The sequence below is a fragment of the Bolinopsis microptera genome, chromosome 11 (genome assembly GCF_026151205.1).
Source record: "Bolinopsis microptera isolate Bmic1 chromosome 11, MBARI_Bmic_1.0, whole genome shotgun sequence".
NCBI lineage: Eukaryota > Metazoa > Ctenophora > Tentaculata > Lobata > Bolinopsidae > Bolinopsis > Bolinopsis microptera.
Genome location: NC_087082.1, coordinates 2,811,385 through 2,832,408, shown reverse-complemented (window position 1 = coordinate 2,832,408; position 21,024 = coordinate 2,811,385). Strand labels below are relative to the sequence as shown.

Sequence of the window (21,024 nt, the reverse complement as noted above, 5' to 3'; positions counted from 1 at the left end):
AGACCTAAAACTGAATACTGATCAGTTAGGTGGACGGCAGAATTTTATACCAGTCCGGACCTGTAGAAACATACTGGTTCCAACATAATCCCATTCAGGATAAACAGAATGGACAGTCGACCACTGAAGGTAAATCCAGGATCCATATTTCTAAGAACTGGGCAATTTCAGACTGGAAGTCTAATCTGCACTGAAATTAGAGGGTTGGACTAGAGAGATCACTATACTTATAAGAAAGTCGTTTGCCCCTCCCTAATCTCCTAAGGTCGGATCCATTGTACAACAAGAATTTCGCCGCGGTTACACCACGCACGATCAAACCTCCCTACAATGTAGTTGTACCAGTAATGTAACTGGCTGGAAATATAAACAATGATTTCCTTGCCTTAAACTCAAGTAACTTTGATAGACCACTCAAATTATCTGTTTAGTGAGGCTTATGTCTGCTATAAAATGTCTAGCCCTGGAACTGCTGGACCAAGCAAGTAAGTTTATTTTTCAGAGATCTGGCAAATGACCAGGTTTTGAGCTAGTTGACTTAATTGAGATACCAACCCCAGCCATTGAAACTATTTTTTCTGATTTTCTAAACATAACTCCCCTGACTAATCACGTGATCCCCAATCACGTGATCCCTAACCACTCATCCTGACTGCAGTCTAACAGTGGAGTTCCCACCTACGAGTGGTGGCTGAGAGGTGGCGCGCCTGAGAGGTGGCGCGGTGTATGCAGAGGCGTACTCTCAGGCGCGCCACCTCTCAGCCACCAATCGTAGGTGGGAACTCCACTGTAACACTCAGCTACCCACTGTTACCTACTGCTATCTAGTGCTACAGATATACTGATACGACTCGACCATGGGGTAGTCGTTGCGAGTCGAAGTAAATTATTGTAAGTTGAACGGACCGGCCAGCTTTATAATCATTGCTAGGGTTGTTATACGTCACCTGAATTAATCAAATCGGTTTGTCTAAATATAATATGTTCATCTCCATTGCTTGATCAGGAGCACCTGGCAACAGGGTGTCAGCTAATTATCTCGATCTAATAGTATAACCCATGTCTCTATACCTGCCAGAATATCAAGGGTCCCCGTGAGTTTTGCTACTTTAGCTGGGCTGAAGTGTCATGATTGCACTGTTCTCTCCGAATACGATTACTCCAATTTCGTCAGAAAACAAGCTGTGATTTGATTTATTGCGAGTTGGGACTATGATTATCTACCAGGACTTTGTTAATCGTCAGTAGTGTTACGTGTCACGGCTTTGAACAACTCTTGTGACGAAGCTTTGGTGGTATTGATTATTGAAGCTGCGGTACAAGTGACAAGACCTCCTCTTACACAAGAGTAACATGCGTTTTGGCAGGCTGCATAATGAATATTTAAAGAGAGCTAAAGGTCAAACGGAATGCTGATTCACGTGAATAATCAATACGTGATCGGTAATTAATTAATTAAATGGTCCAAATTGTTATCATATCAGTCATTAAAAGATTAAACAGTTAACGTGTAAATCAAAATTTGCTCACGATAAAATCTAATAATAAAAAGCAACTAACATATTATTATGTCGAGATCATATTTTATTTAATTGTTGATACAGTATTAGTACTACTGACTTACAGTTAGTCATAACTCATAGTGCTTGTAAGCCGAAGCGTCAAATCTGATTTTGAGTATCTGAAAAGTTAAATTATTTTCTTGAAAGTTTTCGAAATTCCTTGATGATATCCGGCCAAGTAGCTACGAAACCGGATCCAATGGGATGTCAGATAAATTTCCTCACTTAATTCCCTGTTAATTATTAATCGGATATAACTTCATTGATATAATCTATACTCACTAGTCTAGAAAATAGTAAATACTGTAGCCTCCCGATCCACAAATCCAGTAGACGTGACGTACTGACGTCTCCATATGCATACTTCAGGTTTGCAAGATACTGCAGTACATAAACTCATTACTGTCCGCGCTGGTCAAGGCAGAGTACTGGGACTTAGCACTCAGACTGTTCCTACAAGCGTCTCTTATATGCGATCTGATGGGTATATCAACTGCAGGCAAGCAAATAGGATTATTAATCAGCTCTATTTAGTTTTTAAGGAGATTCATACGATTCGTAGTATTGCTCAGCCATTTAATTGCCCCTATGCCCTATCAAGTTAAGATTTCTTTAAAACTGTTAAAAACCCATTAAATTCTTTGATTAAAACCTTGAAAAAATAACACACGAGTTAACAAATAAATTCATCATGAACACTGTAAGTACATCGACATTAAATGTCAGACCTTTACAGAGACGATAGCGTACGAGTTTGTTTCGCGAGCGTTCGCGATCTACGAAGAAGAAGTAAGCGACAGTAAAGCCCAACTTGTGGCTATATCCCTCATCATTGCTACATTTGAACGGACGATTAATTTCAGTGAAGAAAATCACGAGCCCCTCAGAAGCCAGGTTCGTCTATTGTTTTGGTATTTTTATTTGTTTGTTTGTTGAACGACGAACTAGGGCTTTTTATTGAGTCTAATAATAATAATAATAAGATCTTACCAGTTGCATTGTACACTGACACACTCAGAAGGAACATGTACGCGGATAACGGCAATGGTGCGAAAAAGTTCGGCCATTCCTCTGCAGTCTGCATCCATCGCGCTTACATGTTGAACACACTGCAACGTTAAAAACTAATTTTTGACGAAGTAAACCATTTCAGTGTTTAAGAGCAAGCAGCAAACTCCTGAAGAAACCAGATCAGTGCCGCGCAGTTAGTTTATGCGCGCACATCTATTGGTCAGGTTAGGGTTATTCAACTTTCTTGTTTCTTTATTTAGAAAAACATTGATTTATTTAACAAATTATTCTACCTTTAACAACCGATTTACCGCGGAGTCAGCTATTCCAGCAGCTGCTACTAAGTAAATTGTCATTAATACCGCATGGAATTTCTTAATTGTGCAACAGTCCTAGCTGTGAACTCTTTACTTCAGTGATCAATTGATATGATACCTTATTATACATCAAATTAAGCTAGCGAATAATGGACCACTTCCTGGTTTCAAAGTCCATGTTTTCATAAAAATCAATGGAGATATAACTATAATATAATAACCCTTATAAATTATAATAAATAAGATACATTTGCAAAAACTAGATAGGATTGAAAACCGTGGATTATGTCGTCACTCTTAGTAGAACGCATGCACTAACTATTGACATTGTCTCACGAAGCTACACAATACACATCACGTACATGTAATGATGGAATGTAGGTCGTTACAGAAGCAACATCAGTTAGCTTGTACCGTCATGAGCTAGTTTATTTTCTAATAGCTATCTGCAACATCAGTCAGCTTGTACCGTCATGAGCTAATTTATTTTCTAATAGCTATCTGCAACATCAGTCAGCTTGTACCGTCATGAGCTAATTTATTTTCTAATAGCTATCTGCAACATCAGTCAGCTTGTACCGTCATGAGCTAATTTATTTTCTAATAGCTATCTGCAACATCAGTCAGCTTGTACCGTCATGAGCTAGTTTATTTTCTAATAGCTATCTGCAACATCAGTCAGCTTGTACCGTCATGAGCTAATTTATTTTCTAATAGCTATCTGCAACATCAGTCAGCTTGTACCGTCATGAGCTAATTTATTTTCTAATAGCTATCTGCAACATCAGTCAGCTTGTACCGTCATGAGCTAATTTATTTTCTAATAGCTATCTGCAACATCAGTCAGCTTGTACCGTCATGAGCTAGTTTATTTTCTAATAGCTATCTGCAACATCAGTCAGCTTGTACCGTCATGAGCTAATTTATTTTCTAATAGCTATCTGCAACATCAGTCAGCTTGTACCGTCATGAGCTAGTTTATTTTCTAATAGCTATCTGCAACATCAGTCAGCTTGTACCGTCATGAGCTAATTTATTTTCTAATAGCTATCTGCAACATCAGTCAGCTTGTACCGTCATGAGCTAATTTATTTTCTAATAGGCGCGATTATTTTCTGATTATTACCAGGACGCCGAGACTTTTTGTTTGTTTTACTTTTAGAACTTTATTTAAAGTTATTATATTGATTATTGTAGACATGCTTCGTAGTATTTTTACTGCGTTGAACTTTTAATTTAATTTTAAGAAGCTTCAGTTTTTAGCAGTTTTAAAACACCATGGTTTACCAGTTCGGATTCTTTTAAGATAGTTTTACGCTTAATTAAAGTCATTATAAATATAGTTTTAAAATATTTTCCGATTGTTAGATAGTTGGTAACATATAAGAAAAATAACTATGTGACTTACTACACTTCCTCACATATAACGAGCAGTGCCCACGTTTTTATTATTTAGTGTAACTACCGCAGTTCAAATCAATCGTTATTAACGATCTTCACTCATTTATTTTAGTGATGGAATCATCTCTGACGCTCGCCGTTCAAAGGAAATCAACGTTCGCATCGAAGGCCAAGCAGGACACCAAAGTTCTTAAAGAAATCCTGAGTCCTGGGACAACAGGAGATCTATGCCTGATAAAAGACAGTGACCAATTGGAGTATTTAAAGGATCCAATTGGTTGGATTGACTCGTACTCTGGTCACGTGACAGACTTTGAAGAGGATCATCACTATTTAGAATATGTTATCGGTCTGCTGGAGATGATTGTGAGAAGTTCGCCTTACAGGGCTGATCTTCATGACATCTATACACCTATCCTCCTTTTACAGAAGATCGTGACACGGGAAGAACTGATGCTGCGTCGAGATCCAATGAGGACTGCTCTGAGACTACAGTATCGTCTTAGAGTGTACGCAAAAATAGAGAACGACAACAATTCTATCTGCGATAGAAAGATAGAGGATCTTATGAAGATTCCCAGAGATTTCGCCCTCTCGTTAATGGAGGCTTGTGTAACTCCCATTGAGGTCATCAACCTAATGAAAATGGAGGACGAAACCATGTTTGGTGACGTGCTGAAATCTCAAAACACTCAACTTGTCGCCTCCAAGATCTACCAAAAACTGTGGTGGAAGAAGTTCCTGGGATACGACTTGACTGATAGATATTCCCATTTAGGAAATATATTTGAAAGAGCACTTCACGCAATGATAGGAATAGCATTCTTTCTCCTGTGCAACATTTTCTACCTGCCTTATTCTCTCTACCTCAGCCTCCTCTGTTCCGCAGAAGAAAGAGAAAAGCACAGAAAAGTGTTCTTCTCCCCCTACTCATCCTATCTAGCTGATAGAATGAACTACACAATGCTGATAGCTCTTCTCTGGTTCGTTATCCTAAACACTAGCCCTGATCTTGACTCAACCTATGATCTGTTGAAAGAGCTGAAAGAAGGTAGAGTTACAGCAGAGAATAACACTAACTTGGAGGTGACAGAAGATGGAAGCATCTTGGTGATGCTCCCTCGCCCGGAGATACCTCCTGCTGAGATTGTTCTGTGGGTGTGTATGTTTGGGATGGCACTTTCTGAGTTTTACCACGTAATTCAAAAGAGAGGTGGTACATTCCTCAAAAGGTACATCAGCAACTTCTTTAACGTAGTAGATGCTACTTTTCTGCTTCTGTTGCTTGCTGGAATGGTCGTTAAGTTGGAACTGTATACAAGACCAAGATCTAGTATATACGGAGTCTACAATGATGATGTGAGTTTAAGTACTCTCCGCGTGCCAAAGGGTATGGAATTAACGATTTATCTCTACAGTTTGGGAGCTGTTGTAGCACTGGTAAACATGCTCCAGATATACACAATAAACATTCCAAAACTCGGTCCTTTAATCCAGTCTGCTAGAGAAACATTTGCAGCAGCTTCATCGCTGATCTTCTTGTTTGCATTCTTCGTTCTAGGATTCATTGTGCCTATGATGGGTATGTTCTCGTGCTACAGAAAAGTTCACGGCATGGAAGACAGCAAGAAGGATTTCTTCTACTTTTCAACTTTCGGTAACACTGTTATAACTCTGATGTGGACAATGTTTGGTGGTTTGGCAGCCAACCACAGAGATAACCTGCACAGGATGGATAAAGATGATGTGGCCACTGTCTTTATGATCCTTGTCTTCCTGCTCTACGCTATTATCCTAGGTGTCCTTTGTGTCAACTACATCTTCGTTATTATGATTCAAGTGTACAACAAGGTCCACGCTGACAAGGATGCGCACTGGCGTTTCTCTCAGTTTACCTCTATCATGCAATACAGCGCTGTGAGGAATCATGGGAATTTCTCAATGCCCTTCTTAGTTCCATTCTGCATACCGTACATAGTGTATGAATTGATAGCCAAGCCTTGTCGGAGGACCAAGGAAATCAAGAGTGAGAAAGATAACGAGTTTGCAAGATTTCTCTGTAAATATCGCCTCAAACAGGGCAGTGAACAAAGAACTGGCTGATCACGAAGAGGGGTAAAACTAAAAGTGAAAGTAAACGATATAATGGGATGTACGTATGTCGCTAAAGAAATAGAGAAAGATAACAACTTGAAAGGAAGCAGTATAAATTAATTTCAAGAAGAGTCTAGTAGGATCTGGAGATAAACATTTTTCAACTAAAATTTCAATTACCGAATACAGACGTCTAATGTGGACAGTGGACACTTATCTTTATAATTATATTGGACTCTTTTCAGATCACTATATATACATATATATGTACATACGTTTGGAAATCATTTAGCACTTCTTAATTTAGCTATATGGAATTGGAGACCAATTATATTCTCTTGGCCAATTGGAGACCAAGTAGGCACACATTCTTTTTACAATTTTTCATAATATAACTCCCTAAAATTTTCGCCGCCCTTCCGCACTCATTACAGGAATGAATGATACGAAGACCATTCGTTTCTTTACAAATTTAAGCTGGTCCCAGCATGCAGCTTTTGGCTTTGTGTCACCAGGCTCTTAAAGTGTAACGATCCATAATGATACTGGAAACTTCTGGGGTTTACAAGCTATCATTATGCATCATTAATTATAAAAGACCTTAATATAGTCTTCCGCAAGGGCTGCAATCACCGGATTGTAGGTTGCATGTCTAGGTTTTTTCTTCCATGTCGATGCGGAAAAGGTACAGGAGATCACCTACTCCACGATGGCATCTGATACAATACAATACAATACAATATATACATATTTAACAAATACTATTTACATAGATTCCTCATCCTTTACGACCTTCTCTCCGAGCTTGTACAAATTTCGAACATTGGTGTCAATCACTCCAGTCGTTTTTATTTTCCCCGATATGAAAACCCAAGATGAACATAAATATTGTCTATTATATAGATCGAAACGTTGAAATTTCGAGGGGGGGTATGCAACGACCATTAATGTCAGTAGATGGAATTTTGTCAAAACTGACATTGTCATTAATGGTCATTAATGGTCATTAATGGTCATTAATGGTCATTAATGGTCATTAATGGTCATTAATGGTCATTAAATAATTGAAATTCTGAACTATCTTGGAAGCAACATGTCCAAGAAATTTACAATTATGATCACTTTGTATCACTTCTATAAAGTTTCTCACAGCCCCCTACATCGATTGCCAGAGTCTCGTTTGAGAAAACGAATTAATATTCGCCTAATAGAGGCTCGGACCTCGGTTTCGTAATGAGTGCCAAGCACCATTCTGTTATACGTTGGTAACTTGGCTTGTCTGTTTGCTTGTTTGCATTTGACTTAGTATAAATGCTTGTTTGCAGTTGACTTAGTATAAATGCTTGTTTACAGTTGACTTAGTATAAATGCTTGTTTGCAGTTGACTTAGTATACATGCTTGTTTGCAGTTTGCGTGGATTTGAATTGTATTGATTTCCTTTATTTGTGTTGATTGCTTTTGATAATTTGGATTTTCAATACCTCCTCACAGTACCTTCTATGCCATCGTAAGACGATATTTGGAAATAAAAGTCGGAGATCGAAATTTTTTGGTACCGGCTGTTTCGAGGGTTCTGTGCCATACCAACCGGGCTGCAAAAATTCTTCTAAGCCCTGTCAACGTCGAACAATTCGAAAGGGTCATTAAGTGCTACCTTTGTTCCAAAAAATGCTAAACGTCCCCTTCGTTGCCTCGGTACCATCTTATCAATGAGTGTCTCTGCTTCAAAAAAGGGCAACTGCAGATCTAGACGAATTCCTGCCGCATCAATTTGTCCCTATCACGATGACAGTGCTCGATTTTGGGTCAAAACTTTAAACTGCCAAAGGCAGAGTATTGAACTGTAAACGAATTGTTCTATCTAATCCTAGGAAAAGATCAGCTTTTTTGTTGTCCGATTCAGACTGATGACGATGTATTTCATGAAGTGCTAAAGTTGAATAAGTTCATCTACTGTGTAATTACTATATAATCGACTAGCATAATGATTTGGCTAAAATATAAATCTTGATATGATATAAGAACGGGAACGAAGTATTTAATTTTAATACCCGTGTTATTATTATTTTATTATTGATTGTTATTTTACTATTGATACGATCTGATACTCCTAAATTGCCCTTTGAATTATTATTATTGATAACTATAATAAGTCACCAACTGTTATCTGGTTTAAATCCCGTGGCCGCAAAATTTGTTCTTCATTACATTCGAACTTAATAAATGTAATCCCTAACTCACTCTGGAATCCACTCAAGTGATATTCTGGAAGGTCTGCCTAACCACGGAAGATTCTATTCTAAGTTTTCTCTTTCGAATCTCTAATTGTAAATGTAAAATAATAACATATACTTGTAGTTAGTTAACTTAAGGTAGGGTCTAAGTGATGCAGGCGTCCGTCCTTTTCGCTCTAAGAAGTGCCGGAAAAAACATGACCATTAATGTCAGTAGATGAAATTTTGACAAAACTGACATTGTCATTAATGGTCATTAATGGTCATTAATGGTCATTAATGGTCGTTGCATACCCCCCATTTCGAGGTTATAGAATTTCTATTAGAATGGTATCTGCTAGAAATCATGATAAGAAAATAATTTCAGGAATGTTAAACCAATATTTACCAGGTAAAAATAGAGAGAACGAAGGGAGTCCGATGAACGAAACAAAACGTGTTTTAGATAGTATGAAGAAGGCTGTACGTATCAGTAATCAATGTATGGAACCATCCGTCCAGGTATTTTATCATGCTACTTAGCTTCGATTTGTGTAATCACATAATGAAATTTCTTTTATATCGTAGTTAATTTACGATTTAATATTGAATTTGCTTTATTATTCAGCTCAGGAATTTGACTTGTGACTATGATTATTTGAGGCCTGTCTTCTTAATACTATCGATAATATTTGATAGCAATTGGAATTTCAATGATAATTTATCATATTATTATTACATTTCTAGGTACAGCTGTTCGTGGAATTACTCAACAAATACATCTACTTCTTGGACAATGGCTGTGCAGATGTGAGTCTTAAATTTACTCACAGTTCAAAAACTTATAATACTCTTCAAAAAGATAACAAATCCTTAAATACCAGAAAACTTAGCAAAAAATGCATCAATTTTCGATTAAAAAAATGTTCATTTACTTCTCAACACTTTAACATTTTCTTAACAACAAACTGTGTCCCAGGTGACGCAAGCAATGATATCCCAGTTAGTGGGTAAAATCCGGGATGACATGCCTGGGCTGGAGGCCGGAGAAGCTACCAATCAGATCGTTCAGCATTTCAACAGCACACTCGCTTACATCAAATCAAAGCACGGCATGGACTTTCCTGCGTCGTAGTTTTAAAGTTAAGGGACTTAATTTCTGGACGTTTATTTTACGGACGGAAGAAGTACTGGACGCTTGATTATGCGAGTACGGTGTGGACACAGGACTTTGTGGAATGTGGATCAGTTAAAAGTGATGACTTCAGTTTGTTTTGTGTTTGACTACTTAATTTTTGTTGTTGATATTTACTGTATTTTTGTGAAAAAAAAGAGAAGTTTTTACGTAGCTCAAAGTTTGGCAGTAGTGTTGAAGACTGTATTTTGAATAAATAAAGATTTCAATTGGTTAAATTATTTTTAATTCTGTTACTTTTCATCTTTAAAACGCATGAGATCTGCTTACAATTACATAACCATTAATCGTATGATTGTCGCTGACATTTGAAATAGAAACTTGAGAAAGCAACATAGACATTAGACATTTGTGTTTCTTGTTTCTCTTTGAGTACCAAACTTGGTGAAAAGGTTACAAATATCTTTTGGCCCGGGCTTTTATTTCAAATGAAACATGAAATATTGTCCAGTAGTGGATAACAAATATGGAGGAAAATATAGTATTGCCAAATTGGCGAATGAACTTACATTGTATATCACAATGTATTTAGGTTTGTAGTCACGTTTATTAAACTTAGGTTTCGCGATGTTTTATCTTCCTCTCTATTTACTACTATCTACGAGTCAGGGTGTTCGGAAATCCGAATATAATAAGAAGTTTTAGTGGATTTTTGAACAAATTATAAAGGTTTTTTATTTTATCTATCCCCACACAAACGACTTGAAAAAATAAATGTTATTTCGTTTCAAATTCATCACCCTGGCCTTAGATTGACTTTTGATGAAAATTTCAAATTGTGCCCATAGGCATAACTGTCGAAAATAAGAAATTAGGCCCGGCGCGAGAAGAAAGCAGCGCGCGCTACTTCGAAGAAATTTAGACCAGTAACATCCTGGATTCCTGGAAGCGATGAAGTCGTTAGAACCAGATAAACGGGGATGGGATAAGGTAAAGTAGGCGGCAGTTACTCCGAGGTTAGAGTGAGCGAACTTCACGGCTGTTCCGTACTGGGCTTTACCACCGTATATACAGGGAGGTGCCAAATCACAAATCGTTGTTTGAATGTGGGACAATTTGGAAAAAACTTAACTACTTTACAGTTTACACCGTATGTGATAAATTGGGTCAGGAATATCGAAGAGAACATTTAACTTCCTGTATGTTAAATTCTTAGAGTTAGATCACTGATCTATTGGGTCAGGAAATTCGAAGAAGATCAACTTAATAACACCAGAATGTGTGTGTGTCTGTCTGTGTGTCTGTCTGTGTGTAATTTCCGAACGGTTATACAAAAAAAACGGTAATAGTTACGGGACTGGTTTTTTTGGTATAGTCCCGACAAAACTCTGATGAAGCCCATAAGCAAATTTTTTTTAAATCGGCCGATGGTAAGTGGTTTAATTGATGGTTTTGTACCACAAAATATGTTACATAAAATGGCTTGAGAAGAACGGCAAGAGTTACGGGGCTAGCTCTCTCTCTCTCTCTCTCTCTGCATATGTAGCGTATATACTACATGGCGTATATATTACATGGTCATATGATACTATAAACTTATTAGGGGAGGGAGTGCTCAAACGGTCTGTTTGGACTGTAGAGAGAGTTCATACTTTCATACGACAATGTAATGCATGTTCACAAATATGATAGGCTGGTGTGGTGCAGGGTTAATTTCTATTGATTATTGATTAAGAATTACTATTTTTTAAGCATACTATTGGATACGTGAGGGCACTTCGAATACAATTGCTCGCCTAATCCGGGTTTTGACTCAGCGGGTAATTACTCCTTCCCCTATTTAACTGCGGCAGTGAAATCCCGGCCGTAGGCCGGGTTACACTAGTATTTATATAATTATATGATAGGAATGTGTCGTCGATTATGCTCACAACTTTCCTGCACAGAAAAGCGTATCCCTCGTAGTCGTACGTAGTGAAAACCGGGTCTACAAATATTTATCCTCCTAAATTTGTTGATCGATCACCTTTAAACTTTCGGAACATGTTTAGGAGATCATTTAAAAAGATTGGATCTCGGCCATAAATAATGTCGATAACAGTTTACAATATGTAATTTTTGAGATGGCTGGCTTTTTTAAGCAGATACTTAATCATTATACTAGTGTAATCATTTGGAAACTCCCCTCTCCCCTGGCGTCGGCTGATTACGTAATATGTGAACGACCCCTTTGATTTCATTTTAAATTGTTGGCACTGAGTTTACTGTTTTATTAGAAATTTCTTTCAAAGAATCATCAGCAGTTGAAATTGTAGTACGTTGTTTTTTATAAAGTAGAGAGCAGTTGGAATTTGTGTTATCTGGACAATTAGATTATCATTCCGTATGTGATCTTACATCACTGATCTATTGGGTCAGGAAATTCGAAGAAAATATAGGAAAGGAGTGTGGACTATTTTAGTCCCTATACGCTTATTCTGCGGGATATTTTGTTAATTAGATTTTAGCCAATCTTAGCCAATTTTCATCTCACATACGAGAGATCATGCAATAAGGTTAAACGCCGCCGAGGTTAATATGATACATAAACTCGGCTAAATTTAACTACGTATGTGGTTAATCGGGTCATGAATATCAAAGAGAACATTTACCGTCACGTTCATTTGAGTTTGAGGAAATAATAGCGTTTTCGACGATAGTGGCTTAATTTTTTCATCTATTAACCTAGCACGTTCAGAAGTTCTGATTATTAGCCTGTTAGTCACGTGACCCATACTCCCATCTCCCATATGCACTGCTCAGAAATAAAATTTATTGTTGTTTGGCAGCGCACTATAATGTTTAAAATGTCACATTTTTGTGACTTACTGACTTAGTTAATTGTAGTCTGAAATATAGTAGATTATGTCAATCTAACAATTATAATACGCCATTAGTTAAAGGGTCCTCATGATCCAACGGCAATATTTGGTTAAATTTGTCACACTTATAATACGATAGCTCTTTTTTTTACTGTATCATGGTGTCCACGAGAACCTTTTAACTCATTATGTGATATTTATTCTATCGATTGCAGCCCTTAAATATATTAGTTCCCTAATACACGCACTTGGTTATTGATATTTGGTTAATAAGGTTAATTTTGTCACATTTTATGGCATTTTAAATTTTGGATGCATTGCCGAAGATTAGGTACCAGATAATTTCCATAGTGAGCCCACATGGTTATATTTTACTATATGATTATGTATTATGTAAAGACGATGTTCATATATTTCTGTTACCATTTTACTGACACTGTACGGCATCAACTTTAACATAAATTTTCACGAAAACCGTGAGAGATATACCATCGAAAATCTTTTGGTCGGGTCTAATGTTTTTATTATAGTTTATACTTTATAAGCATTTCGCCATGAGCCTGTATATTGTCATTGAGCAACTCAGCAACCTGCCTCTAAGTTTTGTGTAGTGTTACTGTTATCAGGGAAAGTATTTTTCTCGTACCATTCAACAGACAGAGTGGCATCACAGTCTTAATTGGACCGTTAGGTTTTCTTGGCTTTAGAAGAGGAGTCAGAAAGCCTTCTGAAAATGATGAAAAATGTTCGTTGAGCTCAAACGAACGATTTATGATGGACGCATATCGCATATTGCTGTCAGCTGTGCATATTTTACGAGCTCATTTGGTATCTGGTCTGGACGAACAGCATTGCCGTATTTCAACTTGGATTTCATACCACAATATTTGCCTCCTTATAAAATATTTGCATCATCGCACGCAGCATTGCAAATAAATCATAAAATGGCAAATATTGTGCTAAGATTAAGAATGGCGCATATTTTGTTAACGCGGCGAACATTTTCGTAACATGGCAATGTTGCAATCTCGGAGGGGGCTTTGTGAAAATATCCTATGAACTGTAAATTCAAAATTTGTGTCAAACACGGCAGCAAGGGGCCATGTTAACTCTGTTACTGTTAGTTTTTATAATGTGACAAAGTTTACAACTCACTGCCGGCCGAATTTAAGCGATATCTGATCACGATATCGTTATATGACAAAATTTGCCTAGAGGATGAGACGATTATCCTAATCATTATCCTAATTTTAACCAATATCCTCAAACTCCAATGAATGTGTTCATAATCCATATAATCCTGCAGAGTGCAGACTGCTAACCTATTATTGTCCAGGTCACCGTCAATGGTCAAGGTAACAACAATTCCATCCGCCCTCTACTTTATGAAAAACAAAGCATAAGTTTCCTGTTTATTAATCCATTTCTTTGATAAATAGATTCCACATATTTTCATAATCTAATATCCGAGCAAGGTACATGTCTCCTGAATTCTTCAATAATGTTTAAAATCTTTTCCTAGATCGAAAAACACATACCTTCGCTGTGACACAAGGCAAATTTCCGTTGATTCATAATTATTGGGGGCGGAGGCTGCATTAAATCACATAAGGTTCGCGACTGAATTTGTAAAAAAATATTGGCGATTGACCGTTCTCAAATGCAAAATGATACCGAGCATGTGATTGATGTAATTAATCAAAACGTATTACTATTAGTATTCGTAAGCCGTAAATGAATGGGAAATTAAGCGAGCGACCGGTCAATCAAATTAATATCATTTCCTTTTGTTTGGGAAAGAGAGACACTGGCGTCTGGCAGCGGTCCACTCTACCCATGATTATGGGTTTTGCACACAGCTATTGTGTATTGTGTCAAAATTACACTAGTGTAATCATTTGGAAACTCCCCTCTCCCCTGGCGTCGGCTGATTACGTAATATGTGAACGACCCCTTTGATTTCATTTTAAATTGTTGGCACTGAGTTTACTGTTTTATCAGAAATTTCTTTGAAAGAATCATCAGCAGTTGAAATTGTAGTACGTTGTTTTTTATAAAGTAGAGAGAGACTGTAGAGTGATTTAGCACGCTCGAGAGCAGTTGGAATTTGTGTTACCTGGACAATTAGATTATCATTCCGTATGTGATCTTACATCACTGATCTATTGGGTCAGGAAATTCAAAGAAAATATAGGATAGGAGTGTAGACTAATATAGTCCCTTATTCAGTCGTTGATCTTGATCATGACCTGAATAACTAGATCACATAATTAAATGAAAGTTTCTTACTGCACTGATTAGATCCCAATTCCTAACTGACTTGTTTAGACGAGCGACCCAAAGAGAAGAAGAACGCTGGTAAGCTGGCTACAGCAGGGTATTAGCGTAGTACCTTATCGGACCTTATTTGGACGGACATTACTTGAACAATGAACGCTGGAGGCCTTAGCGTTCATCTTAATGTCCGTACAAATAAAGTCCGTTCAATTAATGTCCGTCCAAGTTAAAGTCCGTTGAAATTTTTTCTCCTTGGTCTGCCGGAGGCACAGAAAACTCTACTAGTATATGATGTTTTCAAGGGTCACTTGGCGGAAAAAGTCAACGAAATCATGACACTCAACAACATAGTTCATGAGCTAGTCCCCGCCAACATGACAAACTTGTTCCAGCCTCTAGATATTACGGTAAATCGTGTTGCCAAGGACATTGTCTGACGTTTTTATAGTTCATATTACTGAGGGGAGCTAATGAAACAGTGCTAGGAAAGCTCCACGTGATGTTAAGGTTAACCTAAAGTTGTCTAAGATAAAACCACTTCACGCCGAATGGCTTGTAAAAGTTAACACTGAAATGTAGGACCAGGGTAGTTTGATAAAAAAGGTTTTCACAAAGCTAGAAATCACTGATGCTTGTTTAAGCATGGACTATTTCATGCACGAAAACCTATTTAATGAAGATGATATGTTATATTAGACACTGAACATGTAAACATATTTTAACATTTTTACTGCTTAATGACTGCTATTCTTACTTACTGTATAAAAAATCATTTGCTGAAATTAAAAAAACGTCAAAAATTGAAAAAAATTCGGATTTTTGATGGTTTTGAATGCCTTCGAGCGTTCATATTAATAATATAATGTCCGGCCGCAATTATGTCCGTTCATGTAATGTCCGTCCAAATAAGGTCCGATTATAAGGTAGTCATTTTAGAATATTCTAGTTTAGTGGAAAATAACGTTAGGATGAGTGTAAGATTAGAATTAGATAGGTTAGTGTAGATTTTCGATAGTTTTGCGGAGTAGACACGTGTTTGTCAGGTTCTTTAGGTTAGTTATTAAAGACTGCGCCGCGCGGTACCACGTGGTTCGCCACGTGGTACCACGTGACGCAGGGTTTTAACTTTTTAAGATGATCGCTTGTCCCGTTAGAGGTAGTTCTTGAAGTAGCATGTTACTGTTAGGTTATGGTTACAAAAGTTTACCGCTGCTCGAGAACACTGTGACGTGGCCGACGAGCTACTAGTTTTATTTGTTCGTCAAAGTTTATATTTTTTAAAAAACTTTCGAAACTTATTGTTCGAATTTTCTGTTTCTTTTGTACATCCCGGTAACTTAGGATTCAAATTAAAGCATTCGATCGAATTGAAAGTAATACTGTACCTCTTGTGTATATGTATTTGTAATGAGGTTAGAGTGATACCCGTTTTATCGTATTTATACTATTATACAACTGCTCTAATTCTAAATCTAATGGTATAAATTGAAATGCGGCGATGAGCGAATTCAGCTTCTATGAAAGTTGTCGTGTGATGTGTGAACGTGGTTTTTGTGCATTTTTTTTCAATTGCAAGCACTTTACTTTTCAGCTCAAGTTTAAAAGTACGTACCGTACAGTTATTTTTAAAGGTACCGCGTACCGTACCGGTACGTATTTCTCATCTTAGGGTTTATCATTATGTAAAACCGTTTTTTATTAACAGCTTCTTCATTTTATTTTATTTTGACCGGGCCGGGATTAACCGGTAGGTACGTTATCATCAGACCTTTCTGTACGTTAGAAAATCATACCAACTCCCAGGGGATGAGCTTGCACAATGCACGGCACCTCGCCAAATCCAATCGAGTTGTTGCAGAAACCTTTCCCATTTCCGGTGCCACGCATCTAATTGCAGCGCGGTGCCTGCAGTCTAAGTCAATTACAGCAGGGTGTCATAATTATTGGCGCGTAGACAATTTTGCGTAAAATTTTAGCTTACCCAAGCTTTTAGAAACGATCATTACTTGACTCCTGAGGGTCAGTTTCCTATGGAGTCTTGATCATTCAAGAGATAATCCTTCATACTACAGTTCAGTCTAAAAATGAAGTCCGAAAAAAGTTAAATTTCGTCGATAATCACGACGAAAGAGAAAAGTTTGGATTATTGGACGTGAAGCCTTCGGCTGCTTCCCCTGAATTCCGGGATGAGTCCGCCTGACTATATTTTATTGCGTCAGTTAGAGGAGAAAGAGAGCTTTTATAAAATCGATAGTTTTCTATATGTTTCGCTATCGCCTGAAGAGCTGTGCACTTTAGTCGAAAGAATAATTTCAGAAAAAATTCACCGAAAAAAAATTACACATAAATCCCTTACTCCTTCGTAAATCTAACCAAGTATGGAATCGACCCTTTAAATAACGGCCTAAATAATGGGTTTTGAGGTACATCAACACAAAATTCTGAAATTAAGAAAAAGTTCAGACGATTGTCTACAGACCAGTTTTTGAATTTTGTAATTTCGATATTCAGAAGTAAAGTTATGACCCGTCGAAAAATATTGATTTCATTATAAAATACACATAAAATTTCAAACACGCCAATAATTCTGACACCCTACTGTACCAAGAAATAAAATCATGTTTTTTAATTAAAGGATCACGCGTTGCAAGGAACGTAGCCATTTATAAAACTGGCTACGTTGCAGGGTACGATAGATTTAAAGTAGTTTAGTATGGCTCCTGTCTTGCGGGCCATATTGCATGTTTCAAGTAATGCTTTAAATTCTTTCTGTTCGTCCTGTGTCATTCCCCAACGTCTATATTACAACGGACAGTACTGTTGTAAAGTTTTATGGTTTTAAGTTAAGATACAGTTATTACTAGTCTATATTATAATTCAGAGAATTCTCTTTGTACGACCGCCCACGTGCAAATCAGACGAAAAAATATGAACTTGCGTAGTAACCATGGTAGCGAGGGTTATTACACGCACATGCACGTGTATTGTGCAATGATTGTTTTAAAGTCATTTTGATAGATTTTGTTGATATTACGCTGTGTTTAGTACGAGCAATATTTTAATTGGCTGTATCTTCGGTTTTGTAGGATGATTTTTGACGCGATTTAAACTTACTAACAAAAAATACTATTAGCTTCCTCCCTGTGACCACGGGTTTTCTAGTCTTACTTATAATTCGAAAAATTCTCTTTGTACGACCGTGCAAATTATACGAGAAATAGGAAGTTGCATAGTAACCATCGTAACGGTATTGAACGCTGAAGTCCACCTGCAATGATTGTTGGAACGTAATTTTGATCGGTTTTGTGGTAATTAAGCAATTACGTTGCGTTGAGTGCAAGCTAATTTTTAATGGGCTGTATTATACTCGGTTATTTGAGACCAAGAAATGCTAATTGGGCAGCTATAGTTAACAAAGTCACAAAAATTGTACATTTTAACCACTATAGTGCCTGACAACAATAGTTTAGTTATTTATCAATACGAGATTGGGGACGGTTCTTAAAAAAAACAAAGTCAAACATTTTTAAAATGTTTTTCTCCTTGTTTCATACTACCCTGTTTATTATTAGCCGAAAATAGTTTTTCGGTTTTCCGAACACCTACCCCTCGATACACAATTTTGGACTCGAGGCTTCCTCCATTTACTTGTAATGCGATCTCGGAAGGCAGGCCTCTCTTTTCCAAAACGATCTCGGAAGCGGGAGCTCTGCCCTCAGAGGTACGTTTGTAATAATTTTGTAAGCTTTTAAGGATTCGAGAAAACTATGCATTTCAAGATTTTAGAAATACAATTTTTTGAAGAAATATCCAGCAAAAATCCGGCAAAATTTTCGGAAACCCGACCGAAACCGGAACCGGATATTGAAGCCGGATATCCGGCTGGAACCGGATTCAGCCGGATATCCGGTCAGTTCCTATATGGTAGATACACCTTCGATTTACCAGCAAAACTGCCAGTGCCGGTTAGCCAGGACTTTTTATTTTTATTAATGGACATGTTCATTGGAAGTTGAGGTTATATAGGTTACAAATATTAACCAAGCATGTTCAGAAATTCAAAACAAAGAAACTTTATTGTTGTTATGCACTATAATGTTACAACTACAAGTTTACATTTTTGTGAATATCTGCTAACTATAGCTGCCTAATCGGTATTCCTTGGTCTGAAATGTAGAAGATGACTAATTAGATCAATCTAACAATCATAAAACATTATTGGTTAAAGAGCAGGGATTCGACGGTTATAAGGCAAGATTTGGTCAATTTTGTCGCACACTCAGAATACGATACCTATTTTCTACTGTGTCCTAAAAACTTTATTATATCAGGCTCCACCTATGAATAGAAAAATCGTCCATCAGGATTCAGGAGTATTTTGTTGGTTGCATTCGATTTATAATCCTTTGCAGAGACGTAAAATCTCAATTCTGTTGTGAGGATCACGAAGGGAAGACTATCCAATCCCCGTTTTCGTTGAATTTTAAAATACAAATTAGATTTTAATCAATACTCATGCTAATCACAAAATAAACGGAGGTATTAAGTTGTATTCATAAAACGTTGGAAAATGTTGGTATTTTGGTATTCCGATATTTTGAATACCAAAATTGTAAAATGAATATTTAATACCTTTTGCTTAGCAATTACTAGATAGTCGCCAATAGGCTCATCAGGTCACTACTCACCAAATAATCACAAGCAATATGTCACGTGATCGCCTGCAAATAATTAACAAACGTCTATCAAGGAACACTTGAAGCGCATTCAAGACGTTGTCCTGCGTTGAGATGGTTTCTATGGCGCCTGCATGTGATAACACTTAGTTTTAGCTTGCACATAATTCTGTCCTTGTTACAGATTTCGTTGATTACTTTTTAATTCGTTGCTCCTCTGAACGTGCCACAGTGTGATTTATAAAGATATAAGTACAACCTAAGTACATATACTTAGGTTGTTGTTATCTGACTGTCTTTATTTCTCATTAACTGGGGGAAATTAAACATCCACGGTAAATCGGGGTTCGCAGTAAATCGGGGTTTTGTTTGTTTACATTATACTTGTTAAGCCCTTAAATTGCAAATTTAAAACATACCTATTCATTTTCTAGGAGAAAAGAAGGAGCGAGATGGTCCATTTATTAGCAGTAATGCTAATAGTTGCCTTATCACTCGACAAAGCTGAAGCAGACTCATGGGAAGAAATAGAGGTAGTAGACGGCACTCAGAAATCGCCTTCCGTAGATTTTGAGGATGTAGTATCTATACAGATTAAGACCGATGCTGAAATTGGCGGGTATGAACACATGATGATAAAATTCCGTGACGATTCGGGCAAAGGTGAAATGATAGAAATTACGTTTAACGAAAAGGCCATTACGTATTGGATAACTGCGTGCCATTCTACGAAACCTGTGGCCTTTACCAATTTACCGAGTGAAGTTGAAAAAGTGTGGACCATTACCATAGTAGAAGGACCAAGGATAACAGTGCTTTGCAATGATATCGAAGTTCTGGACTTTCTGATGTCAGCTGAAACGTGTACACATAGTGCGTTCAAAACAGCATGGGAGGGTTTTGTAGCCACAAGGATAGAGATGGTGAGTAGGTACGGTGCAATTATCGTCGGTTACAGGGAGACGCAAGAGGATGAAGTTATTGAAGACACTGATAACGAGGAGGGGGGAGATATGGGGCATTACTCTTACGCCTTAAACTGCAAAGCCAGCGGAATTGTTCTCGCTAGTTTCCTGTGTGTGCTGAACTTGATTTTCTAGAGTTGCTGCGGAACAGTGTTAATGTTTGTAGACTCTTGATGTTTAAAGACTTACATAGAAATTTGTAGAGTACATAACTGTTTGTAGAGTATGAAACACCTCTGTTACGTAATTGTTTTACAATTTTTGTAACGTTATCAATATTATATTTCGTATAACTTTCATTTTTTAGGTAGTATGAATAGTTTTTAGTGAAGTTTATTTATTTAGAAAGAAATTTTCAGAAAAAAAAAGACTTTGGGTTACAATATAATGTTGTTATATATAATATTGTTAGTTGTGATGAGTAGAAATTCGATAATTGAGAAATTTTATCGGCTCCTCAAATATTGGCATTCTTTATTGTATCACCCAAAACGGCAACCCATATGACAAT

General features: G+C 37.1%; 1 protein-coding gene across 1 annotated transcript in view; it reads left to right on the top strand.

Moving 5' to 3' along the window:
• The window catches only part of LOC134823351 (vacuolar protein sorting-associated protein 35-like), a 57,866-nt gene extending 47,728 nt beyond the window's left edge, over positions 1-10,138 (top strand). Inside the window, exons 13-18 of the mRNA XM_063834779.1 lie at positions 1,932-2,061; positions 2,299-2,456; positions 2,716-2,797; positions 9,012-9,121; positions 9,347-9,409; positions 9,579-10,138. Of these exons, the coding sequence (XP_063690849.1) occupies positions 1,932-2,061; positions 2,299-2,456; positions 2,716-2,797; positions 9,012-9,121; positions 9,347-9,409; positions 9,579-9,734 (699 nt within the window). The 3' untranslated portion in view covers positions 9,735-10,138. The remainder of the gene's footprint in view (positions 1-1,931; positions 2,062-2,298; positions 2,457-2,715; positions 2,798-9,011; positions 9,122-9,346; positions 9,410-9,578) is intronic.
• The last annotated feature ends 10,886 nt before the right edge of the window (positions 10,139-21,024 follow it).